This window comes from Alosa sapidissima, chromosome 12 (genome assembly GCF_018492685.1).
Source record: "Alosa sapidissima isolate fAloSap1 chromosome 12, fAloSap1.pri, whole genome shotgun sequence".
Lineage (NCBI taxonomy): Eukaryota > Metazoa > Chordata > Actinopteri > Clupeiformes > Clupeidae > Alosa > Alosa sapidissima.
In genome coordinates this window covers 31,715,749-31,738,359 of record NC_055968.1, presented here as the reverse complement: position 1 = coordinate 31,738,359, position 22,611 = coordinate 31,715,749, and the positions used below count along the sequence as shown (strand labels likewise).

The 22,611-nt window shown below is 43.5% G+C and overlaps 3 protein-coding genes across 14 annotated transcripts in view; 1 reads left to right on the top strand and 2 right to left on the bottom strand.

Moving 5' to 3' along the window:
* Positions 1–14,151, bottom strand: part of suco (SUN domain containing ossification factor) — a 49,583-nt gene extending 35,432 nt beyond the window's left edge. For all 7 annotated transcript variants that reach the window (XM_042057030.1, XM_042057031.1, XM_042057032.1 and 4 more), the window contains exon 1: positions 13,866–14,151. In XM_042057030.1, the coding sequence (XP_041912964.1) occupies positions 13,866–13,918 (53 nt within the window). In that variant the 5' untranslated portion in view covers positions 13,919–14,151. The remainder of the gene's footprint in view (positions 1–13,865) is intronic.
* Positions 14,152–15,533: 1,382 nt separating this feature from the next.
* tmed5 (transmembrane p24 trafficking protein 5) lies at positions 15,534–19,016 on the top strand. Its single transcript, XM_042057058.1, has 4 exons — positions 15,534–15,894; positions 16,659–16,756; positions 16,888–17,068; positions 17,802–19,016. Exons 1-4 carry the CDS (start codon positions 15,712–15,714, stop codon positions 18,018–18,020), a joined length of 681 nt encoding a protein of 226 aa, XP_041912992.1. The 5' UTR covers positions 15,534–15,711; the 3' UTR covers positions 18,021–19,016.
* Positions 19,017–20,488: 1,472 nt separating this feature from the next.
* The window catches only part of dnm3a (dynamin 3a), a 46,947-nt gene continuing 44,824 nt past the window's right edge, over positions 20,489–22,611 (bottom strand). For 5 of the 6 annotated variants that reach the window (XM_042057039.1, XM_042057037.1, XM_042057041.1 and 2 more), the window contains 2 exons: positions 22,178–22,297; positions 20,489–20,608 (listed from right to left, as the gene is read on the bottom strand). The gene's annotated coding sequence lies outside the window, so the exon portion shown is untranslated. The remainder of the gene's footprint in view (positions 20,609–22,177; positions 22,298–22,611) is intronic. The other variant, XM_042057038.1, reaches the window with a different exon arrangement.

Genomic DNA, 22,611 nt, shown 5'->3' with positions numbered 1-22,611 from the left:
GTGTACGCCAATACGTCCTCACCCCTAAACGAGCCCTTTGAGTCCCAGTCCCAAATTTCAGGGGAGGCAAATGGAAGGGTCAAAGGTTATGGTGAGTCTCAGTGTGGGGGGGAGCTGGGAGATATCTGCTCACAGTTGGGGGGGGGGGGGGGGGGTTGGGGGGAATACATATGCGACAGAAAATATGACATGTTGTGTGTTGTGTTGTGTTGTGTTGTGTGTGTGAGACAGCTGACTATTTCCCAAACGCATAGTTGACCTACTACTGTTCTTAACTGATAGTGCTCAAAATAAATCTCTCTTCGTTACTATGAAAGTTGCTTAACGATGGAGAGGAAATCGGCCTAGAACAGCTCAAGTAATCTTGTTGTATGAACTCAGTGACTTGTGTATTAGGAGGTCGGGGGTTGTCTGCCAAGTGTAAAGGGCTCCTCTCAATGGGTTATCTTTAATTCTACTATGATATAAAAAGTAAGCAACCTTCTGTGTCTTGGCTAAAACCTAAGTCTTCCAAGTCTATCTGGAGTGACTATCAAATCACTGCTGGGATCCAATGCTGCCCCTGCACAGAAGCCCTGCTATGCATGCTTTAAATAGCAACCCCTCGCGCTTATATCTCCAACATTCAAAGCAGCATGACTAATGAACAAAACTGAAGTGACTATCAACAGAAAAAGCCATCAAACAAGGAAGCAGAGAAGCAAATGACTAATGTTCTGCCTCCTGGGCATTAGGGTAACAGGACGGATGTTATGATGAAAGCAATCTAATTATTGAGAGGCACAAGACCCAGTCCCAGCAACAGAGGAGTGGGGAAACTGGTAGCGATAAACTTGAGGCGAGAGATGAGGGATAAAATGAAAATGAGCCAGGCAGAGGCTGTTTGAGCCACGTGGCCGAGAGCGACAGAGCGAGAGAGCGAGAGAGAGAGAGAGAAAAGGCAGGAAGGAAGGGCAGGCTGCCAGTACTCCCTCTCTCTCTTTCTCTCTCTCTCCAAAAAAGTAGGGCAGCGCATCAGCCAGACAAAAACATTCCGTCACCGGACGAGGGGGAGGAGAGACCAAAGCGAGGCTAGTCAAGGCCGGGCAGGCAACACATGCAAGCACGCATCATCTGACTGACAGCGGCAGAAAAACGTTCCTGATAGAAAACAGCCTCCATCGCCATCAAATCCTGCTTATCCCTCTGTAATCCCCTCCCCAGCCATCAGTAGCATCCTCACTGGACACAGCCAGAGCAGGGCGTGGGAAAACACACACCAGTGGACACGGCCATTGTATCAATGATGCGACGCGCTCAATGCAGATATGGTCAAATCTCGTTTTGGCATTAAAACCGCTGAAGCCAGGAAATATCAGGATCTGGTCAGGAAGCTGAAAACGGGAATCTGAATGAAGATATGAACATAGATAGATAGATAGATAGATAGATAGATAGATAGATAGACAGATAGACAAAGCTGTATGAAGTTACAGGTTGCAAATGATTAACATTTTGTTGCATTACTCAGGCAAATCTCGAAAACAAATCAATCAATTAGAGAAGGAATAAAAATTACAACAGGAATAATCCTTGGATGACATTGGATGAGAAGTAAGTGGGAGTCAATGCTTTCCAGGTAAGAGGACATAAAAACAAGGCTAACTGGTCATGGCCATGGCAAACCTGGCATGGCAACTGCTTCAACACTTATGTTGTGCAGACATTCCCCTCCCAAACCCACCTTCTCATCCTGACCCAGTGGGTCAATGAAAGACCAGAGGTGCTGATAAGAAACATCCAATGGGGCCAGGGTTCTATTCCAACGACTGCATTGATCTAATCAGTATTCTATGGGGCCAGGATTCTATTCCAACGACTGCATTGATCTAATCAGTATTCTATGGGGCCAGGGTTCTATTCCAACGACTGCATTCATTCTAATCAGCCAGGATTCTATTCCATAGGATGTGAATGGTTGTAAAAATGCACCACTCGTTCATGTGACTCTCATATTTGTTCACGTATGTATGCATGTGTACTCGCATGTGCAAGTGTGTTACAGTAAAAAGGGAGTTCAAATACATGTGCTCCCTTTGCCAAACATCCACACCAGCATATTAAGTCAGTGCTCTTAGGTCAGAAGGGGGTTGGGCACACCAAGGTCTCAGTAAATCAACAGCTGTGGCAGAGGACGCTGGGCAGCTGACGTGACCTCAGCTGAGGAGAGGAGAGGAGGGAACAGCAGCTCATGTGGCACACCACCCCAAGCCCTGGATTGCGACACTGCCACGGCTCTCATCACCAACACACTGAGTGGGCACACCATTAAACCCTCATTAAGAAGGTGCATCCGTTCACCAGTGGAAAAATAACCAAGCTAAGAGCTGGGCAGCCTGTGGTGATGCTCCAGTAAAGCTTTGAGAGGTTCCTATGGAACACTAAATGGACTCGTCTCCATAATGACGGCCATTTATCAGATGTACTTGTATTGATTTTGTAGACGCTTCTTCAGTGCTGACTCAGAGAACAAAGTGTTCTGTGCTCATCAAAGAAGCCAACCCCTCATCCCCCACTCATGGACTATGTGTTCAACTGCTGACATAATGCTTTGTAATTAATAATTTACATAACTACCACATAACTTTGTATCATAGGTGTTGGGAGACAAACAAACAAAAACAAAAACACAGGAACACTGACAGTCATCACACTTGCTGACATCTGATCTCAGATCTTCAGATGGACCCTTAGGTCCAGTATGCTGACCTATGACCTTCACGACACAAAAGAGGGGGGAAGAACATCATCTGCATAGAGAACCACGACACTGCTGAAGTGAAGGGTGAAGTCAGTGTTGTCGGGAGGGACTCAAGTTAGGATCTGCTGCCCTGCTGAGACAGCAAAGAGGCTGCTGTTCAGCGGTTTCAGCTGAACACTCTCTGGCTCAAATCGTTAGACTAATTGGGCCCATGAGCTTTCCTGTACCCAGAGAGCTTAAAGTAAATATTAGGAGTCTATATGCAAAATGTTTTTTTGAAAAGGTGACTGTGACTGACTCCATCTTGTCTCTCATGGGAAACACCTTTGCATACCGGCACATCACAATTAGGCTCCTGTTGCTCAGAATAAAGGTTAAGGTTGATCTCCTTTGAAGATATGCCAAGATCCAAACCAATCACACACACACACCACGCAAGCCCAGCAGTAAACAAAAGCTGCAGGAGCTCTGAGCGGCCCAGACTGTCCCAGTTGGATAAAGACATGTGTCCCTCCTGCCGGTCAAGTCAGTGGGCAACGTGCCCAAAGAGCTTCAGACGATCCTGCTTCCACAGGATCAACAGCCCGAAGACCAAACAATATGGGCAGCAAACACACCAACACACAAAAACAACAGAGGCCATGTGTGATGCTCTATGACAAGATACTGTACTGGGATAGACCAAGAGGTATAATTAACCCTGACAAAGGCCAAATAAATAAAATGCTATTCATGTGGAAAAACAGCGGTCACACACACACACACACACGGTATGCTGGCAGAGGGGTGGCCTCAGTTTAACAGATTGAATGCCCTGCTGGCAAAATGGGCACTGATCTGCCACTGCAATCTGTCTGCCAACTCCATCCTCTGCCACGTCTCTAAGCAGGTGCTGGCCCCGTCACACCAGGGAATAGTAAAAGACAGAGTCTTATCAACCGCACTCATCACTTCAATAGCGCATAAAAACCTCAGCAGTGACAGGAAAGACCTCTACCAATTGAGGCACTGATATGAACTGACAAATCACACTTAGATCTAAGCCAAGCACATTCATCATAACAACAGTCCCAGCAGACTTTCAGCTTACAGCTCAGTTCCTACAGCGGTGTTTCACCAGCGTAAAACACGAGGACACACACACTCTATTTGTAGTTCTGTATGAGTTCTCCCTGGAAATGAGACCCATGACCTTGGCATGGCTAGGACTTTGTTCTACCTGTTGAGCTATGGGAAGATACTCAATCACTCACGCCCCTCCTCCCCCCATTTCCAAAGGACATCTTTTAGGTCCATTTGTCTGAACCTTGGTACAGCAGTCAAGCCCCTAATCCTGCTTCTAGGACCTGGCAATTGCACAATGGGACAGCCAGAGGCTAACACAATAGCTGGTGTTTATCCTGGAGGCCATTCTATGGGCCGTAATTAGTGAGGGAGTGAGTGATTGATACACTGATAGACGTGTACCTAGTACCCACCCACTATACAACTGACAGCAGTAGAGCGGAGAGACCCTACGGGCCTGAAATGGCGCTGAGTCACCGTGGTGGTGATGCAACAAAGCTACACATACCTGAGAACATCAATGGGCCCCAGATCCTGAAACTGTGTACTTGCAAAATACCACAGGTAAAGCCAGATTGAGGTTAACACACACACACACACACACACACACACACACACACACACACACACACACACACACACGACAGGTGTCAGGGCTTCAACAGGACACAAAATCAACTTATATTTATGACAGCAGGACATGAGGGTGGATTCAAACTAAAGGAAGTCCACACAGTGGTCATGTGTGATCACTATGTAAACTGTGGCTACCAGCAGAACAGTGACCAGAGATTCCATCAGTCTGACGTATTGACACAGCGAAGTACAGTAAACAGGTCTACAGACATTGTGTTGATTTGCTGACATTTCCTGCTCTGTGTGTCAGCGATAACTGGGGATCAAGGGAAGATTTAACAACGGGCAGCCTCACGGACGCCTACGAAAAAGGGATCAAGGTCGAGGAAGCACCACGGAATAAGGGAAACACAGGGGAACATGGGAAACATGCCCTGCAGCTCTGGGAGACGGGGGGGGGGGGTGGGGCAGAGGGGTTATGTGTATGTGTGTGTGTGTGTGTGTGTGTGTGTGTGTGTGTGTGTGTGTGTGTGTGTGTGTGTGTGTGAGAGAGAGATAGAGGCAGTCATGGGATCTAATGAGAGGCGATGTAGAGAGCCTCTTGGTCGCCTCTGTGCGCCCAGCGGGGGGACATAAACCCATTAAACATTTACATGAGTGGGATTCTGCAGCTGCTGGAAGGAAAAAGAGCATAAAGCGTCGCTCACGCACATGACATGGCACTGCTGCCACCATAGGATGCTAACGTCGCTTCACACACTCACATTATATATAGTTATAGATTTCATTATTTATGTTGTTGATACACTGCATATTTCATAGTGCCCACTATGATTACCCTAGCAAGTATGTCTGTGCTTGCATTATCTGTATCTATAACTGATATTTTATATTTTTTGCATTTGCATGCACTGGTAAATCCTTGGAATTACATCTCAAGTTTATGTTGTTGACTTACTGCATGAGGCTTGGAAAATTGCATTTAGCTACTGAAGAGATTCACACACACACAAACTTGCATGGTAATCTACAATCTTATTCATACATCAAGTCCACATATGGTCTCAAAGCACAAACCTACATTATGAGTTGCATAGGAGTAAGGACAGGATGGCATCAGCTGAGCGTGTGTATTTGCATGGGGCAGCTGATCTGGTACCACAGAAAGTGCTCAGCAGGTCTTGCATATCAGGAAGGAGAGTCCAGCTCAGCTGAGCACTCTCATTTCCAAACCTCCACAATGCTCGCTTTGCATTCTCTATTCTCAAACGCTCGACAGAGTCAGAGTCAGAATCAAAGATTCCAGAACAGAGCTCTGTTCTAGAATCTTTGGTCAGAATCAAAGACAACTCCAGACAAAGTGCCTCAAGGTTTTTCCTCCCAACTGTACTTCCAAGTATACGGGTTTTGAGAAATAGTTTCTACACTCTGAGTATGTGAGATACGTGTGAACGAGTGTGTGCGTGTGCGAGGGTGTGTGTGCGAACAAGCTCAGCGCTTGTGCAGTTGTTTGGTGAGCCTTCTGAAAAGCTTTCAGCTGTGGGGGGATGGGCCTGGAAGAAAGAAAGCCTCTCCTTCTGTCTGAAGAGTGAGCAGGGACTGGAATAGACTGGACAGAAGGGGCACACAGCCACAGACCCAGGACTTTCTCAATCTCCCCAACTGAAAGGCCATGTTTGTCAAGCTAAATATATTTTCTACATTAAGAGCTAACTTCATCATCAGTGTTTACATTACAATCTGCAACAGAATGCTCCATTTGTGTCATGTTATATTTAAGCCAGTGCTACATGGGCCAAGTCAATTCTTAAGACCGTTCATACAGTTACAAGCAGAGAGGTAGTAAACATCCTTAGCAGTGTTTAAAAAGTCAAGGTGAATCTCCCTCCAAGGAAAGGCCACATGGGAATGCTTCGACGTTTCTTATCTAATGACATGTCTGATCTCATTATATCAAGGATAAAATCCAAATTACACAAAAGTTTAATCATAACAAGCATAGGCCAACTTCCAAATAGCAGATTCCAGTAACAAGAGAGTCTGCATACTTATTCACAAACAGACTTGGGAATCAAAGCTTCAGGCTTCACGCAACAACCTCACTTTCAGTTTAGACAGCCACCAATTTCCACACATGACTCAACTTGGTTAAGGTGTATGAATCTGAATCTTTCTGGGTCTGAGTCAGCAAAGGGAGGATAGACAGTGCTGTATAATTTAGTCCTTCACCACAAGGCACTTCAGCAAACATTGATGGCTTAAGAGTGAGACTCTTAGATTGGATGTATGTTTAGGTCCGATCTCACAATCATTCCAAAACAGACAGTGTTTCCCACAGAATTGAATTCTATTTGTGGTGGCAGGTTTGCAGAATTAACTTGAATGCAACAGTTTTTAACAAATTAGCACGTGGTTATGATGCTAACTAGATTTAAGCACAATTTTTAGTAGAACCTGGAAAATCATTGTGTGGTGGTCAATGTTGATATTGTGGTGGGCCGCCACAAATAAGTCAATGTATGGGAAACACTGACAGATCTCACTTTGTCTGTGTTTACAGCATAGTCTGTGGGGTTGTTTAATATCTTTGTATCGCTCTCTCTCGGCCCTGATGTCCTGTGTGGCGCTCCCCTGGGGGTGTTGGTCTGCCCGGAGGCGCTTGACCTGTCGACTCCGCAGACAGGGCTCAGATGTTCCACATGGTTGGCAGCGCACGGACAATGCTGGGTGGCGCGGCCTCCACCCGGATCTGTCGCACTTAATCAAACTAATCATACTGTAAATGTCTGAACGGTACCCTGTCCCAGTGAGAGGGGGCCCGCTGGGATAAAGGATGTGAGAGAGAGAGAGAGAGAGAGAGAGAGAGAGAGAGAGAGAGAGAGAGAGAGAGAGAGTGTGTGTGCCAGGCTTGTGCAAAAGTCCAGAATTTACTTGAAACTGGCTCTTAAATTCTAATTGAATTCTTGAATTTCACTTGCATTTCAATTGAGGTAGCAAAAAGGAAGCAGAATTGGTGTGCGTGTGTAGGAAAGTGAACTTAAAAGTAAATAAGACAGGAAACATTTAATTGACATATTAAAAGCAACTGCCTCACTAATTCATACCATAAACACAGAGCTCTGGGAACATTTGCATAGTCAACAAACCTTCACACTGTTTGCCGTGCAATCATAGGACCAGGATATGGTTGAGGATGGAAATGCTGTTTGATCCCACACAAACGCACATGCACACCCAAGCCCTATGACTGAAACCACATCAGGACACACCATTACAGGATAAGCCAAGGGCAGAAACAGACACACACACACACACATCCGCACTACACCGGAAATATGCTATGGAAACACATAGTTAACCTTTATTGAGACAGATCAATTTAGTGCGGAAATGGGGATAGCAGGCTAACTCAAATAAGGAAATGCACAGGCTACCTGTTTCTCCTTTGGATTACACAGATATATGAACAGCGTATTTCAAATTCATTGTTTTGAGTTGTGGGCCTATTCATTTCACAGTGACAAACATTTGGAGACAATGGATCAACTGCCACATTTTAACTTGTAAACACAAGGATCCTGAGGAGGCTTGTCTCATTTCAGGGGCCGGATGCTTGACACAACCGGTCTACGAATCTGGCCTTAGAACCATATAGCCCCTGAAATGAGCCCCTATGGCCTCTAGGACCAATTGCATACGAGTCCATTGGTCTACTGTACATACTATGTATGGGCAAGTAAACAGCCTTCTAGTCTGAACATGAATCCTCAATGCATTCTTCACTATGCGCCCTTCAATTAGGAAAGATGATACCGTGTTGAGTTGCAAGTATTCCGAAAATGCCCTGCGACATTGCTGAGTCAGCATGGCAGAGACATGAGGAAATGCCAGGGCCACCTCATATCAGAGATGCCTCATCAATCACTAGAGGAGAGCTACACCAAGGACGGGAATAAAAACATCCAAACTCACAAGGAAACACACAGGCACAGCTTACAGAAGAAAGAAAAATGTGGCTCAGAACTGGCATCCAAATCATTAGAACGCTCAAGGGGAAATTTGTTTGCTATGAGGTCATATATGTCATGGGTAGTTCTTAAAGAAAAGTTCCTTGTGTTACCAACCTCTACTGAAGATGCCACTGGTTTCTAGCAGGGGAGTTTTGTGAATACGCACAAAGATTCCATTCTGCAACAATTTAAGGTCCTAAAATTCCATGAACCCAGATATTCTTTAGAACGTTCATGTTACAACATTCTTGTCACACCGGTGTGGCAGTACCTGCTGCTGAAGTTAAGGAATGACCAGCTAACTGCTAGCCATACAGGCCACCTCATCCATGGCTATACTCAGTGTAAGTCTATGATGCATGTCTAAACTTCTAAATGTCTGGCTCCTCAGTACTCACCTCATTCCTACCGCAGCTCTTCCAAGACAGTTGGGGCTCATGACAGCCTAATAAACATGGCCACCAACGACCTCCCATGCCAGGCAGGAATACGAGGAGCACGGTTATGTAACAGGTTTGTCAAAACTGCTTTTTTAAGGATGTGCTTTCCACTGCTGGGGCCCCTCCGATGTCTCGCTCACACACACACACACACACACACACACACACACACACACACACACACACACACACACACACACAGAGTGCCTCTGTTGGTTCTGCAGTGAGCACGTTGAATTTGGGGGGTCTAACACACGACCGCAAGAGGTCATGTTTTAGGAGTAACACAGAAATGCCACAGCGCTAGCTGTAAACAAACTGCTTCCATTCCTTTGTTAAAATGTGCATGAGTGAAACCTTGAACAAAAACGCTCATCAGCATCATTAGCTTATTTTACTCATCTTGAGTCTTGAATTGCATTCTTGCAATCGTTAATATGGCAGTGCACTGCCAACAACAATCAGCATCAATTCACTTCTTGTGATCAATGATCATCGTCTGCAATGCCCAACACCAGATAAACCCTTCAGTACCTTTAGGAAAGTTTCCATTGGCTTAAAATATCTGATCTACGAACACTGCTTTGTATGACCATGACACAGGACAAGTTTTAAAGGTGCCATGTGTAATGTCTGCCAAAAAATCAATTCATACTCCACATTCCATAAAAGATGGGGGCAGTATACCTCCAGAAAGTGAAATGGTCTACCCTAGAGTAACAACCGACAAACGTGTATTGCAGTTTGGCTGGCGGTTATGTTGCCCGCATACCGCCTCCCATGGCCGAAACTGGTATTATGATACCTGTCGGGCTGTGGCTAGTAATTTAGCATGCTAATTCAGGTTGATATCTCTGCAGCACTATACCGTGTCATTTTTTTAATGACATCATCGCCCTTATTTCTTCTCATTCTTTTGATGCGTGTAGCTAATTTTTTGGATATTTTTACCTCAATTCTTACACATGGCACCTTTAAACCACAAGGGCCCTAGCTGGTTAGGGGTTTTCCCTGGTGTTGCCTTTGTTGGCCTTACCACCGGCAGACAAACCCAGCAAGCACACAGGCAAAGTTTTTAGCTTCATCCAGAGTCTAAACTCTCCATGTCCAGTGATTATCCGAACCGATGCCATCATTCTTATGCAACAGCTTGGCGTGATGGGGACTTACTGTAGCTGGCCTCGCCACCTTAGTAAAATGAAGCACTGAGAGCATTAGCCAGTATGATTATCTGCCTCTCACACCAGTGCACTCCAGCCATATGCTGAGCCTATGCCCTGCACACCACTACCAATGAAAACACACATAGCTCCAGCACAAGCTGACAAAATGTCTCCCATCCCCTCAACAACAAACCCGATTCCTTTCTCGCTTGCTACCTCATTTGGTCTTGGAGAAAGATGTAAGACAAAAACAAAAACAAAATCTTAAGCTTATGTGTAGAACTAGCTATTTAAATTGACCATCTGTACTTTTAAAAAGCTCTGGACTTTCCCTGTGGCGCACACACACGCTGAATGGGAACTGTGTCCGAGGAGGGATCACTTCCTTGCTCATTTACTTCTGTGTGTGTGTGTGTGTGTGTGTGGGGGGGGGGGGGAGCAGAGGGGTGAAAAGAACACTGTGTTCTTTACATTGCTTGACTATATAGCTTCGACAGATAATCATCAAACCGGTCTTGGTGGTCCATAGTTCAGTTTATGTGTAAACACACACACACACACACACACACACAACGGCTCGTAGGACACCTCACTGGTCTTGAAACTTAGCTATACATTCTGCCCTTTGCCCTAGTTCTAATGTCAGAGGAGAGGTGAATAAAGCATGTTTACTCTGGAGGGGAACGTATAACCCCTCCCCCTCCATCTATAGGTCACAAAGATAGTCAAACGTTTCCTTTGCCTGCTGGGGAGCATGAGGTTCTTTAAAAAAAAGAACAAAGTCCTCAATAACATGACATATGAAGTTTAAGTTTCAAGGTACAACCGAAATTCAAGTGATTGATTAGGCTATATTGCCGAAAAACACTGATGCACTTAAGAGTAGAAGAAATTGATTACTTCTGATTGATACGTTTCCAGAAAATTCTGAGAAAACAGCTTTCTTTAACAGGACCACAATACCATGCAACCTATAGGAGGCTCAACGTATATAATATTAGCAAGGACAGTCATGAACCCATTAACCCTGTCCTTCAGGAAAGAGGTCTCCATGGCAACCATGCGGTTAGCTGCCTAAACCCCCCATATTAGAGTGGAAAGAGGGGCAACAACTGATAGGATTCTGCTTCTCCCAGTCCAACAAAAAAAACACTTGGATTTACTGTAGCCTTGTACAAAACCACACTCTCATTCCAAAAGGTGTTAAATCTGGCAAGGGTGGTTTAAAAGACTGAGGTCAAGACTCTGCAAGTCTCTGTTGGACTTGGTGTTAATAGAAATGGTCCAAGTTTGGTAGACTTTGCTTACAAAGAAAGAAAGAAAGAAAGAAAGAAAGAAAGAAAGAAAGAAAGAAAGAAAGAAAGAAAGAGGGGAAGAGGGAGGAAGAAAAAGGGAATAGTAAGACATCTCTGTGCAGACGCAGCATCGAGGGCCTTGTAGCGACAGCACAGATAACGCCTGAGCAAAACCTATCAAAGGCCACCATAGCAGCCATTGTGCTCTTCTCCTATCCACTTTCCCACAGCACAGCCAGGCACAGCAGCCAGAAATGGCTCACAGCTCTGGAGACGTTAACCCCCTCTGAGCCCTCTCACTGTCTCTCAGATACACAGACAGAGGGAAGATTAGAAGGCATGAGATAAAAGTAGTCACAGAAGAGCAGATCAACTCTCAACAAACAGATCAGAAAAGAAGAAGAAAAAAAAAAAAAAAAAAAAATCAGGAAATAAGATTAAATGTATGCTTGTATACCAAAGGGGGGGGGGGCAGCGTTGTACAGAGCATTACACACACACAGAGAATAAAGATTAAGATGACAGATGAAAATAAACATTTTCAGTCTACAGCTCAAACTTCACTAAACCCATGCACTTCAAGCAATTATAAGGAACACTCAAACTCAGTAAAGCTAGTAGGATGTGTAAATTGACTCAGGATTTGAAGAGGACACCACCCCTCTTAGCACACCTGCAAGGCTCCTGAAAATAGTACTTGGTGATGCATCATATGTATTAGCCTATATGATGATGTATATAGTTATTCAGTCCAAAAAATTCCACAGAACCAGACAGTTACTAACCCACCCACATTAATTTGCTTCCCCGTGTGTGTTAAAAGAGGAATAGGGGGTGTAGCTTCCTCTCTAGAAAGCATGTGCTTCTGCAGGTATTTGGGTTCAAGAGTGATCAAAGAAAGCCTCGGGTTATAGGGCTCGTCTGACATAGCCCTGCTCCGGTATAGCCTATAGGGTGAGGGGGCATTACAGACCTATACTGCACCTGAGCATACACAAAGAATCACACCTCAGTTGGTATGCAAATCTCATGCCATGTACCTTACATGTTTAAGGACACTCCTGACAGATTTATCGTGAGTGACATTTCAACAAGAGCTGTAGGATATGTGTTTAGACTGCTGCACGTCTAGAACCGGTCTCCCTCTTAGGACTAAGAAGTAGGTCAAACTGAACAAGCATGTTGGAACGAGCAACGCTGGCTTTTTAAGTCCCCTGAATTTGATTGGAAAAGTTAGGGGGAAAGCCACTTAGAGATTCATATTAGTTTACCATGCCACTTACCCACTTAGTGGGACATTTAGTTGCAGCAAAATGGCACATACAGACCTCAAATGGTTTGTGGAGAAAAACAAACATGCACTAAGATGTATAACCTAGCACTGTTGGATCATACATTTCAATGCTGTACACTAACAGAGAAACACAATTCAGTGAAACAGACACTAAACAACTCCATGTTAAGTTAGGCTACATTTTGCTGATGGCACTGCGACAGAGCAGTCTGAAACAACAAAATAGAAAAACATCCCGAAGAACTTTTTGTAGAAACCTAACAGGCCAGGCCTGACCAGCACTAGCACCAAACTCCAGAAGAACTTGGCCTACACCCCTTCTCTTACAGCCAGCAGTAGCGTTGGCTGGCTGTGGTCATAATCGCTTTCTTGCAGCTCATGTTGGGTATTGAGGCCTGCGTCAGTGCCTGCCCTGCCTTAGTGAGCGCACAACTTGGGTTAATCCACCACCTGTCCATCCTCCACATGTCACCAGGACAGTAGACACTTATAAGGTAGAGACAAAGTCCAATTAAACCCACCTGTGATCCAGGTGGGTTAGGTCTACATATCCACCACCAAAGACTGATGTGTATAGGACAATGGCCATTAAAATACCCTACATGGTTCATCAGAGGGGTCATGATCCTTTACAGCTGATGAATATTTTTCAATATTTTTCGTATCATATTTTTTTGAGAGTGAATATGTGCAACACAGAAACATGTATTTCGCCAAACAAAAGCTCTTTTGACAAAGTTGGTTGGTGAGAAATTGTTTTACCATCTCTTTTACTGGAATTAGATGGACTTGGAGGTTATACTTGTTAATGCCAATCTCAGTGTAAATCTTAGATAGGGTATCATTTGTTGTCAATAAACATTCATATATTGTCAGCATTGGTAAACAAGATAGCTGGGCTGTAACCAAAGCTCAGACAGAACAATCCCAGGTGGTCACAAAATAAGTGTGACAGGAAAAAATGGCTGAAATTAAAATTATACATGAACCGACTTCCAAAAATTAGCTTCGTTTCAATACAGGAATTCTCTCCCAGTTCAGATCCAGTCGCCATCCTCCCACTACTGGTAGTACATTTTGTACTACATTGCATCCCCCTTCAGCTCAAGTCGGTTGGCTAAAGCTAGCTGGCTAATGACAAAACACCACTTCACACAACTAAGCCAAGCACATTTTGCCTCAGTATGTGAATGTAATTACAGCAATACCATGTCGTGGGTGTGCGTTTAAAGATGTCCCTTTCTTACAAGCGAGGTATATCATTAAGTTCGAGTTCACTTACCAGCACAGGAGAGCTACAATGAGGCACACCAACAAAACGCGCAGCCTCTTCATTATCTTCCCGCGGGGACCAACATCCTCGCTTTTTTGTGTATTTCTGTCTCTTTAACAGCGTATAAACAGTAGAAGTGCAAACGAGCTGTTATTTATCAACAACCACGTAAAGTATTTAAGAATATTAAAATAACAGGGGTGTGTGTCACTTCACAAAAGCAATATTCTCCTTGTATGAATATTGCAACATCAGACCCCAACAGCTCGTTCGCTTGCTTTCCTCTGTAACTGGTCTTGTTGCACTAGCTCTCCTGTGCTTAGCACTGCTGCGGTTGCGCTCTCAGCCAATGGGACAAGCCAGCGGCGGCCGAGCTGTGACGTTCCTCAGAAAAACCCCGCCCACATCCCTGATCCAAGATGAGTTGGAGGCACAGTCATGGGACGCGTCAGCATTTGATAAGCAAGCCAAATCTAAATATCTACCACAAAATGATTTTGCAATCGGCAAACAGGGGTTCATGTGATGATGACTTGTACCTTTGTGCTAACTGTATATGCACGTGGAAAAACGTGAGACACCAAACCGCCTAGTGGTTAGGGTATTCATGCTGGAGTAGACCACTTTAAATTTCTCTAAACATGATGCTCTGACAGTACATTCGGATCCAGGTATACAGGTACCCGCTTCAGTGTAGCATCTACAGAACATTATCCTTATTTTCTTTGCTAAAATATTCCAACAATAGTAAAATGATCTGACAGTTCTTACCTACATCTTAACATTCCCCAAAGTGTGTTTTTTACTTTAAGGACCACCTTTATTAACCTTAAAGCCCACCTTCGAAGGTGAAAGAAATAGAAAAAAAATAGAAAAATATCGAAAAAAATAAGACCTGACCTATTGGTGGCTAGAGATTTTAGATTTTTTTTATAAATTGATATATCTAGCCACCAAGTCAATATCTCCATCATTATATGGAAATGCCAGACTGACACTACCACAGCGCGGCGTTAGTTATGGGCTACAGGCCTGTTATTCCAATAACATCAGTCTACGCCTACGCAGACGGCAACATAATCAGGTCTTATTTTATAATATTGCAGTGGTGTAGTCTACGACGTGATACGCAGGACTACGCAGTATACCCACTTAAAAAGCATCACCATCTCAGTATACCCACTTAAATAGGCAAGGATACGTATTAACATTTGAAGTTGATCACAGTATACCCACTACACCTAACTACTACATGTCCACTTAAAAAAAAGCCTTTCTTAGGCTACCCTTACTCAGATAGGCTAATATTGACCATGTGGCGAATATTGACCAAGTAAAAAAGTGAACTGAAATCAAGCTATTTCGATATTTGCTGTGAAAAATACATTTGAATAGGCCTCCCTTATGCACATCTTCAAAAGTTTTGACATGTCCTCCAAAGAACAACAATTCCCGTCATACCTTTCATAATAGCTGCCTTTTACATTGCCTGAGTGTAATGTAAAATTCATAAATATTTAATCACAGATTTGAATGTATTTCATAATAATTTGATATATTCGACATACATATAGCACATCCTGCTACCTTATAACTTAGACCATACAACATTACGATTTGCCTAATTCTCACACTTCTCCGTGGGGTCCTTACGTTTCAACATCCCATCGACTTTCGGTGAGCTGTACATCCCTAGAAGTTTTGACGGGTGTTAAGCTTTCTTTTACTGTCTATGGTGTTAAGTCGTCTATCTTGTTAACTTTACTCGGAGGTCCATTGGGAACAGTAGCTTTTTTTTATTCCAGGTTTTGGAGTATTATTCGTGTAATAGTTAGAGTAACATCCGTGTGAGACTATGTTACTAGAGAGTAGAGTGTTCTTACTGTTGTTGTCGGTGGTGTTCTTGACGAAGCACTCTTTGGTAGCTGGCTTTTCGCAGTCTTTAGACAGTGACTTTACATTCACTCTTCCTGCTGGTCAAAAGGAATGTTTCTATCAAACCATGAAGAATGACGCCTCCCTGGAGATTGAATACCAGGTAATCTACGTTTAACTCGCTCAGTTTATTTCCCATTCATTACCAGTCATTCATTTTAAGTTTAACTCATATATCTTGCTAACTTAATGAAATTTAGGTTGACGTCTCTGCAGTTTTTAATTTTTAACGTTGCATTTTGTAAAAGTTCTTACTCCATGACTTGTGTGGTTGTGTGTTTAAACGGCATGCCTGAAGATAGACTCGTTGGCCCACTATTAGCCTAGTAACCGTAGTTGATGCTTTCACACAAGTGGTTGGATTGGTAACCTGTTGGCCAGTATCCTGAAAGAGGATCCCTTTACTGACATCAATATTTTCTTTTATACATGAAATCGTTTCATTTCAGGGGTATAAGTCAGACATTATCCTATGTCGTTAGGTTAACTGTCTTCGTCAAAGTTATCTCATTTATGTGAGAGGCTGGCATGACAAATTATTGGGTGATGAAACCAAGTTTTGAGGAGTGCCAGTGTGTTTTCAAGTCCGTGTAAGAAGTGAAATGTCAGAATTGCTTCATCTATGCCCAATGTCCCTTCATTTCACTTGGTTAATGCTTAGTCTGATGACGAAATAAAGTTCACATTTGACCATATTCAATTTATGACTGAAGATTGTCATAGAGCGGAATTGGTAAACTTGCATCATCAGTCTGACAGCCTCCATAATTTTTTATTAGGTGGTGGTCTGTAGTGACTCTTTGTAGTGGCTGATTGGACAGGGGTATTGTTCTGATTCCGTGTGCATGATATGATTGTGCTTCACAGGTGCTCGATGGCGCAGGTTTAGATGTGGACTTCTACCTGTCATCACCTGATGGGCAAATTTTGGCCAGTGACTTCAGGAAATCTGATGGAGTCCACACGTATGTGTCTGCACATTACTCTTCTTCCTAGATTTACTGATAAACATCCACTTCCTTGCAGTTGAGAATTGCATGTATTTACCCACATCTCATCGTAACTGTCGGATCATGTTTGCATGCACTTCCTGCAGAGTGGAGACGCATGACGGAGACTACATGATCTGCTTCGACAACACCTTCAGCACCGTGTCAGAGAAGATCATTTTCTTTGAGCTGATTCTGGACAATATGGGCGACACCGACAACGCTGAGGAGTGGAAGGAGTACGTCCATGGCACCGACATGCTCGACATGAAGCTGGAAGACATTATGGTGAGAATGCTCTAGAATCCACAAAACCCAGATCACTACACGTCTGAAGCATGTGTGCTGCAGATGGCTAGGGGAAAGTACAATCTCTGAGGAGATAATGCAAAGCAGTGCCTGTGTGTTTTTGTCTGTCAATGATATGTTGGATAGCCAAGGTCAGTGTACTGAATAAGCTGTGAGGTTTTGACCACCTTGTTTTTGGTATTTCAGCCACGAGAATGTTTTGCGTAGTGTATGGTGTCAATGTGACCTAACTATTCGTGACCTTTGATAGACATACGGATGCAGACATGATGGCAGCCTTCCCTCAAAGACATGGGGTCCTGGCCTGAACTGTATAGAATACATGCCTAGAATATCCCATACCTCCCATACTGGAAATAGTCATTGATATTCTAGATTTAGCGTCATTTGTCAAAAGTAAACAATAGTGGCAGGAAGTAAACAGTGGCAGCTGTTAAAGATATCATGCTAGACTCAGAGACAGCGAGTCGCAGTGCAAACATTACACAACCTCAGTCACTGTTGTCCCATGAGATACCAGTAGATTGTTATCAATAGATTACTACTACACTAGTAGAAATAGGTTTGCACGCCAAGCTTTAAAGAGGACAGCGCTCATTCAAGAAAAGTATTTGGCAAGTACACCCGTAGGAAGACCTAAACCCCATCTAAAGTGCTTCAGCCGTTTAAATCTCCTTTGTTAATTATCCCGCCTCTTTCTTTTGTCCTCTAGGCCACAATAAACAGCGTCAAAGCCCGGCTTGGGAAGAGTCTGCAGATCCAGACCGTGCTGCGAGCCTTCGAGGCTCGGGACCGCAACCTGCAGGAGAGCAACTACGAGCGGGTCAACGTGTGGTCCTGCACCAACCTGGTGATCATGCTGGTGGTGTCTGGGATCCAGGTGTACGTTCTACGCAGCCTCTTTGAGGACAAGAGGGCGACTCGGACGTAAACCCGAGCGTGTGCTCGCCAGCGCTGCTCATGCCAGGGAGGGACGATTGGCATCATTGGCGTCATGGCGACATATCAAGAAACTTGAAAGAGTAACGCGCACACACAAACACACACACACACACACACACACACAAGGTCACTGGTTGGCTGCTCCTAGCCACTGCGGATGCGGGGTTCTCTCTCTTCCTGTTTCTCCTCCTCCTCTCCTACCCCACTCCCACCTGACGAAGACAATCAGTCCCAAATTTCTATATTTCTACCCGAAAGGTCAACGCACTGTTTCAGTTTACACATTATTACAACACGACAGTAATGAGAGTGGGGCCTATGCTGGTGTTTGCTTTCTACACATTCATCAATTCATCATGTTTGTCCTCGGAGGGTTATAAAGTTACAAAACTTAGGAAAGCGATACAGACAGATACCTAGAGAACAAGCATCTTTTTTTCTTTTTTTTTACAAATTATGCAAAACTTTTTTTTTGTTGAACATACTAGTATTAGGGTGATGGGGAAAGTTATTTCTGGATTTTATGTGGATACTCTTCTGGCACTGATCGATGGCACTGCCCCATTCTTTGTTGTTTTCTCTTACGTCTTCTGTGCCACACCTTTGTTTTTTTATTCAGACCTTCGCTGCTGCCATTGTGTTGTGCCCTAAACTCACATTCATTATGTGCCCCAAACTCACATTCATTATGTGCCCCAAACTCGTTTTTACATTTCTGTGCCATAGGCAAAATCACATTCATTATGTGCCCCAAACTCGTTTTTACATTTCTGTGCCATAGGCAAAATCACATTCATTATGTGCCCCAAACTCGTTTTTACATTTCTGTGCCATAGGCAAAATCACATTCATTATGTGCCCCAAACTCGTTTTTACATTTCTGTGCCATAGGCAAAATCACATTCATTATGTGCCCCAAACTTGTTTTTACATTTCTGTGCCATGCCCTATAGGAAAAATCACATTCATTGCTCAAGCCAATCCTGAGATTTTTTTTTAGTTGGGCTCATCAGTGAAAATGAGTTGAGGCACTGCAGTAGAACGTCATCCTGGGAAACTTGTCACCTTAAGACAAGTGTATATATGCAGTATGCACCTGCCTAATGGTAGCACTGAGCCACACTCTGTATTATGCTTCGTAGATGTTACGCTTAACATGTTAATTGCCAAATATGGTCTAAATGTGGGTCCTGCCTACAGACACCCATAGTCCGGCAGCTTACACCGACTGACCGCCACACCCGTTCTTGTTTGTCCTCTGGCCTGCAAACTGATTAGCTGGCTTCCCTCTGGTTCCTCTTTGCATAGAGGCGTTCATCTGGCCAGCAGGGCTCTGCTGTTGGCTGGAGTTAGGTTAGGTAAGGAGGTCTGCCTGTTGTAACTAAGTCACTGATCTCGTTGTCATGCCTGACCTACATGTGGTCAGCGTCCATTCCAACTTGGCATTGACAGGGGCGTCAGGTTTCCCCTCCTTGGCACAGGGGGCCTGTCTGTCAGTCACGTCTGTGTGGCAGTGAGGCTATACCAAAGTCCTTTTAGGCAAGTCCCTCCACTCGGCGGCCATATACAAACGTTTTATGGGCACTCATCGGGCACAGTCGTTGGGTCGAACTGCGCGTGCGCAAGGCTTCACGACACCAATCTTGCTCCAGCGGCGAGATCACAACACATGATTGGCACGATGTCTTCACAACACACCATATGATTGGCTCAATGTATTCACATCACACCACATGATTGGCTCAATGTATTCACATGTCGACGTTTTGCCGAGGAAGGGGTGGGATATGTGTAGACAACGGCCATATTGACGTTACAAACTAACCCCATGCATTTCTATGGAGGATTGTTTGAGTGTTGTGTCTCCTCTTTAGAAAGTCTCTGGCTATACTTACTATACTTATATGTGTGTTTCCATGGCCGCCACTCCTCAGTCTTAGGATGGGGGGAGGGGTTTGAGGGAAATTCTTGGTTGCCATGCCAAACCTGAAACTGTTCTTGAAACTCTTTTTTTTTTTTTTTTCTTGTTGTGGAGTACTCAGTTGATCAAGGCGAATGTGTTTTTTAATTTATGTTCATTGGTTAGGATTCTAACATTTGTCGAGTGATAAGGATTGAATGAATGATGCAAGCTTGCATAAATATAATAGACAGCACACAAGCTCTAACATAGCAATGAAGGATGTAACAGAAAATGTTTTGACTAACTGCTGATTCTTTGACTGCTGCTTTGTTTAAGTTAACATGATAGATGTGAGCTGGACAAATTGCTGAAACGGCCAAATTTGGATTGTTGCCATAGTAATATTTAGTCACATTATCCCCATTGATGAACAAGGGCTCATGCAATACATTCTGTACACAGAGTTCTGTCCATAAATAAGACTTGTAAAGAACTAATTTGTAGTAGATACCTGTGGTGTGACTGGGGATATTACCGTACCAGAGACAATACAGTAGGGATAAATGCAGTTTATTGGGGTCTTTTGTGTGTCTCTTTCCTCCTGTTCTGATCAACATATGAAATGTTGCTCCATGCTGCCATCTTGTGGATGAAAGGGGGAAATGCCCTAAATGCTGCACAGAACAACAAACATGCACAAAAGACAAGTACTGGTCAGAGAGCATGAACCATGAGTGCTTTTTGTATTCCCTTATGATAAAACTAGTTTAGTGATTTGGAATTTATAAATGTGTGTGATGCCAGATAAAATACTTTAAGAAACTATAATTTTGTATGAAGTCCCAAGTGCCCTTGTAATGGTAGTGATGGTAAAAGAGCAGTCCTTATAATTCTCCTCATAATGGCTTTGGAGTGATGATGAGTGTCTGCTATAAGTTGTGAAGCGCTGACAGTTTAACATGGTGTGACGTGCCAGGCGAGCAGACTAAGTCTGTTACTTGTCTTCCCATGCTGTTGGTGTCTTGAATAGATATCTAAGTAACTACTGTCGATGCGATCACACAGATGTCCTACCTCTGACTCTTGGCAAAACTGCTACTCTACTGCTAACCTCTGTAACTTGTGTAAAAACATTGAATAGGTCCCAATTTCTACTTCTTACCAGAACTGACATTCGTGGGAGAAATAAATGGGAAAATGGGAAAAAAAACTAAGACTATAAGTTCATATAGGTGCATTTTAAACTGAACAGAAACTGTCTTGCTTTTGTCAAGGTTTTGGAAAACAGTGTTTTTTGTTTGTTTTCATGAGCTGTGAACACTTGAGGTGGCTGCTGCTGGACTGCTTCAGAGAAATCTGGGGGATCACCTGTGGATTTGTTACGGATGAACTATGTGGGTTCAGCCATCCTCATCTGAATCCCATCAAGTCATAATAAAACCCTTTTAAGACATTTTTATATCGGCCTCTGAAGTTGAAGTAATTTCTTTCTGCATAACCAATTCATCCCACAAGCATGACCTTAGTTTAGGACCTCAATTTAAGCACACCCCCTTTTTCACTATAAATGAGGAACCTGTCCTATTGACAGTTAAGTGTTGTAATCGTTATACTAGAATAATTGGTGTAATTGTGTTGAATTACAGACAGTTTCATGAAAAAGTTTAGATTGTAGTTTCTAAAATAAAGGTCCTAATTCTATTATTGTCCATAAACTGATCTACTCAGTATACGTGTCATCTGGTACAGGTTATATTTTGCTCCAACAATTTAAGTATTTTTCACGGCAAATATCAGATACTAGAACTTAATTTTCCAATTATGTAGAAAACAATTCAGTTCGATTCATTCAATTTGATGTTCAAAGCACTGTTTTTGCCCAAAATATCTTAACATATTGTAAAATGTGTTTATGAATTGTATTTAATTTCATGGAATGCATCAAAGCACTTGAGTAAAACACAAAATGGTCATTACTGCTCTCTAGACACAAATGTAAGCTAGGGGTATGTTCGTCAATTCAATCTGACACACTCTGGACGCTCCAAGAGTGTGACGCTCTGATTAAATACATGATAATTCCGAATTTACGAACGGTTAAGAGTGCTCGGAGTGGCAATTTACGGACGCACCCATAGTTTACAGTCCAAGTGTGATGTAATAACTGTACTGTTACATCACTGTAATAGTACAGTTATGTAATGTAGTTCACATAGAATAGCCCCCAATGTATTGTCTCTGACCTTTTATGAGGGATCCTCTGGGTGGGAGCATTTGGGTGTTTTTGGTGGAAGTGTGGCCTTATACCCCGACACTGCTCTGTAGTGGGGCCAGAGACAACAGCGAGGCACAGGGGCCTCAGCCTAGGAGAGACACAAGCCACATATCCCAGCACACCTCAACCACACTACAGATCGTGTAACCTACCAGTGTTTCCCACAGAATTGAATTCTATTTGTGGTGGTAGATTTGCAGAATTAACTTGAATGCAACAGTTTTTAACAAATTAGCGCAGCGTGGTTATGATGCTAACCAGATTTAAGCACAGTTTAGCACAACCTGGAAAATCATTGTGTGGTGGTCAATGTTGATATTGTGGTGGGCTGCCACAAATAAGTCAATGTATGGGGAAACACTGCCTACGGTATCAACTGCATGGTCTCCTCAGTCCACCCGA

Coding starts and splice junctions, on each gene's coding strand:
- tmed5 (XM_042057058.1), top strand. CDS start 15,712: ATGTTACTAGAGAGTAGAGTGTTCTTACTGTTGTTGTCGGTGGTGTTC. Junction 16,757..16,887: donor AAATCTGATGGAGTCCACAC/GTATGTGTCTGC, acceptor CACTTCCTGCAG/AGTGGAGACGCATGACGGAG. Junction 17,069..17,801: donor TGAAGCTGGAAGACATTATG/GTGAGAATGCTC, acceptor TTTGTCCTCTAG/GCCACAATAAACAGCGTCAA.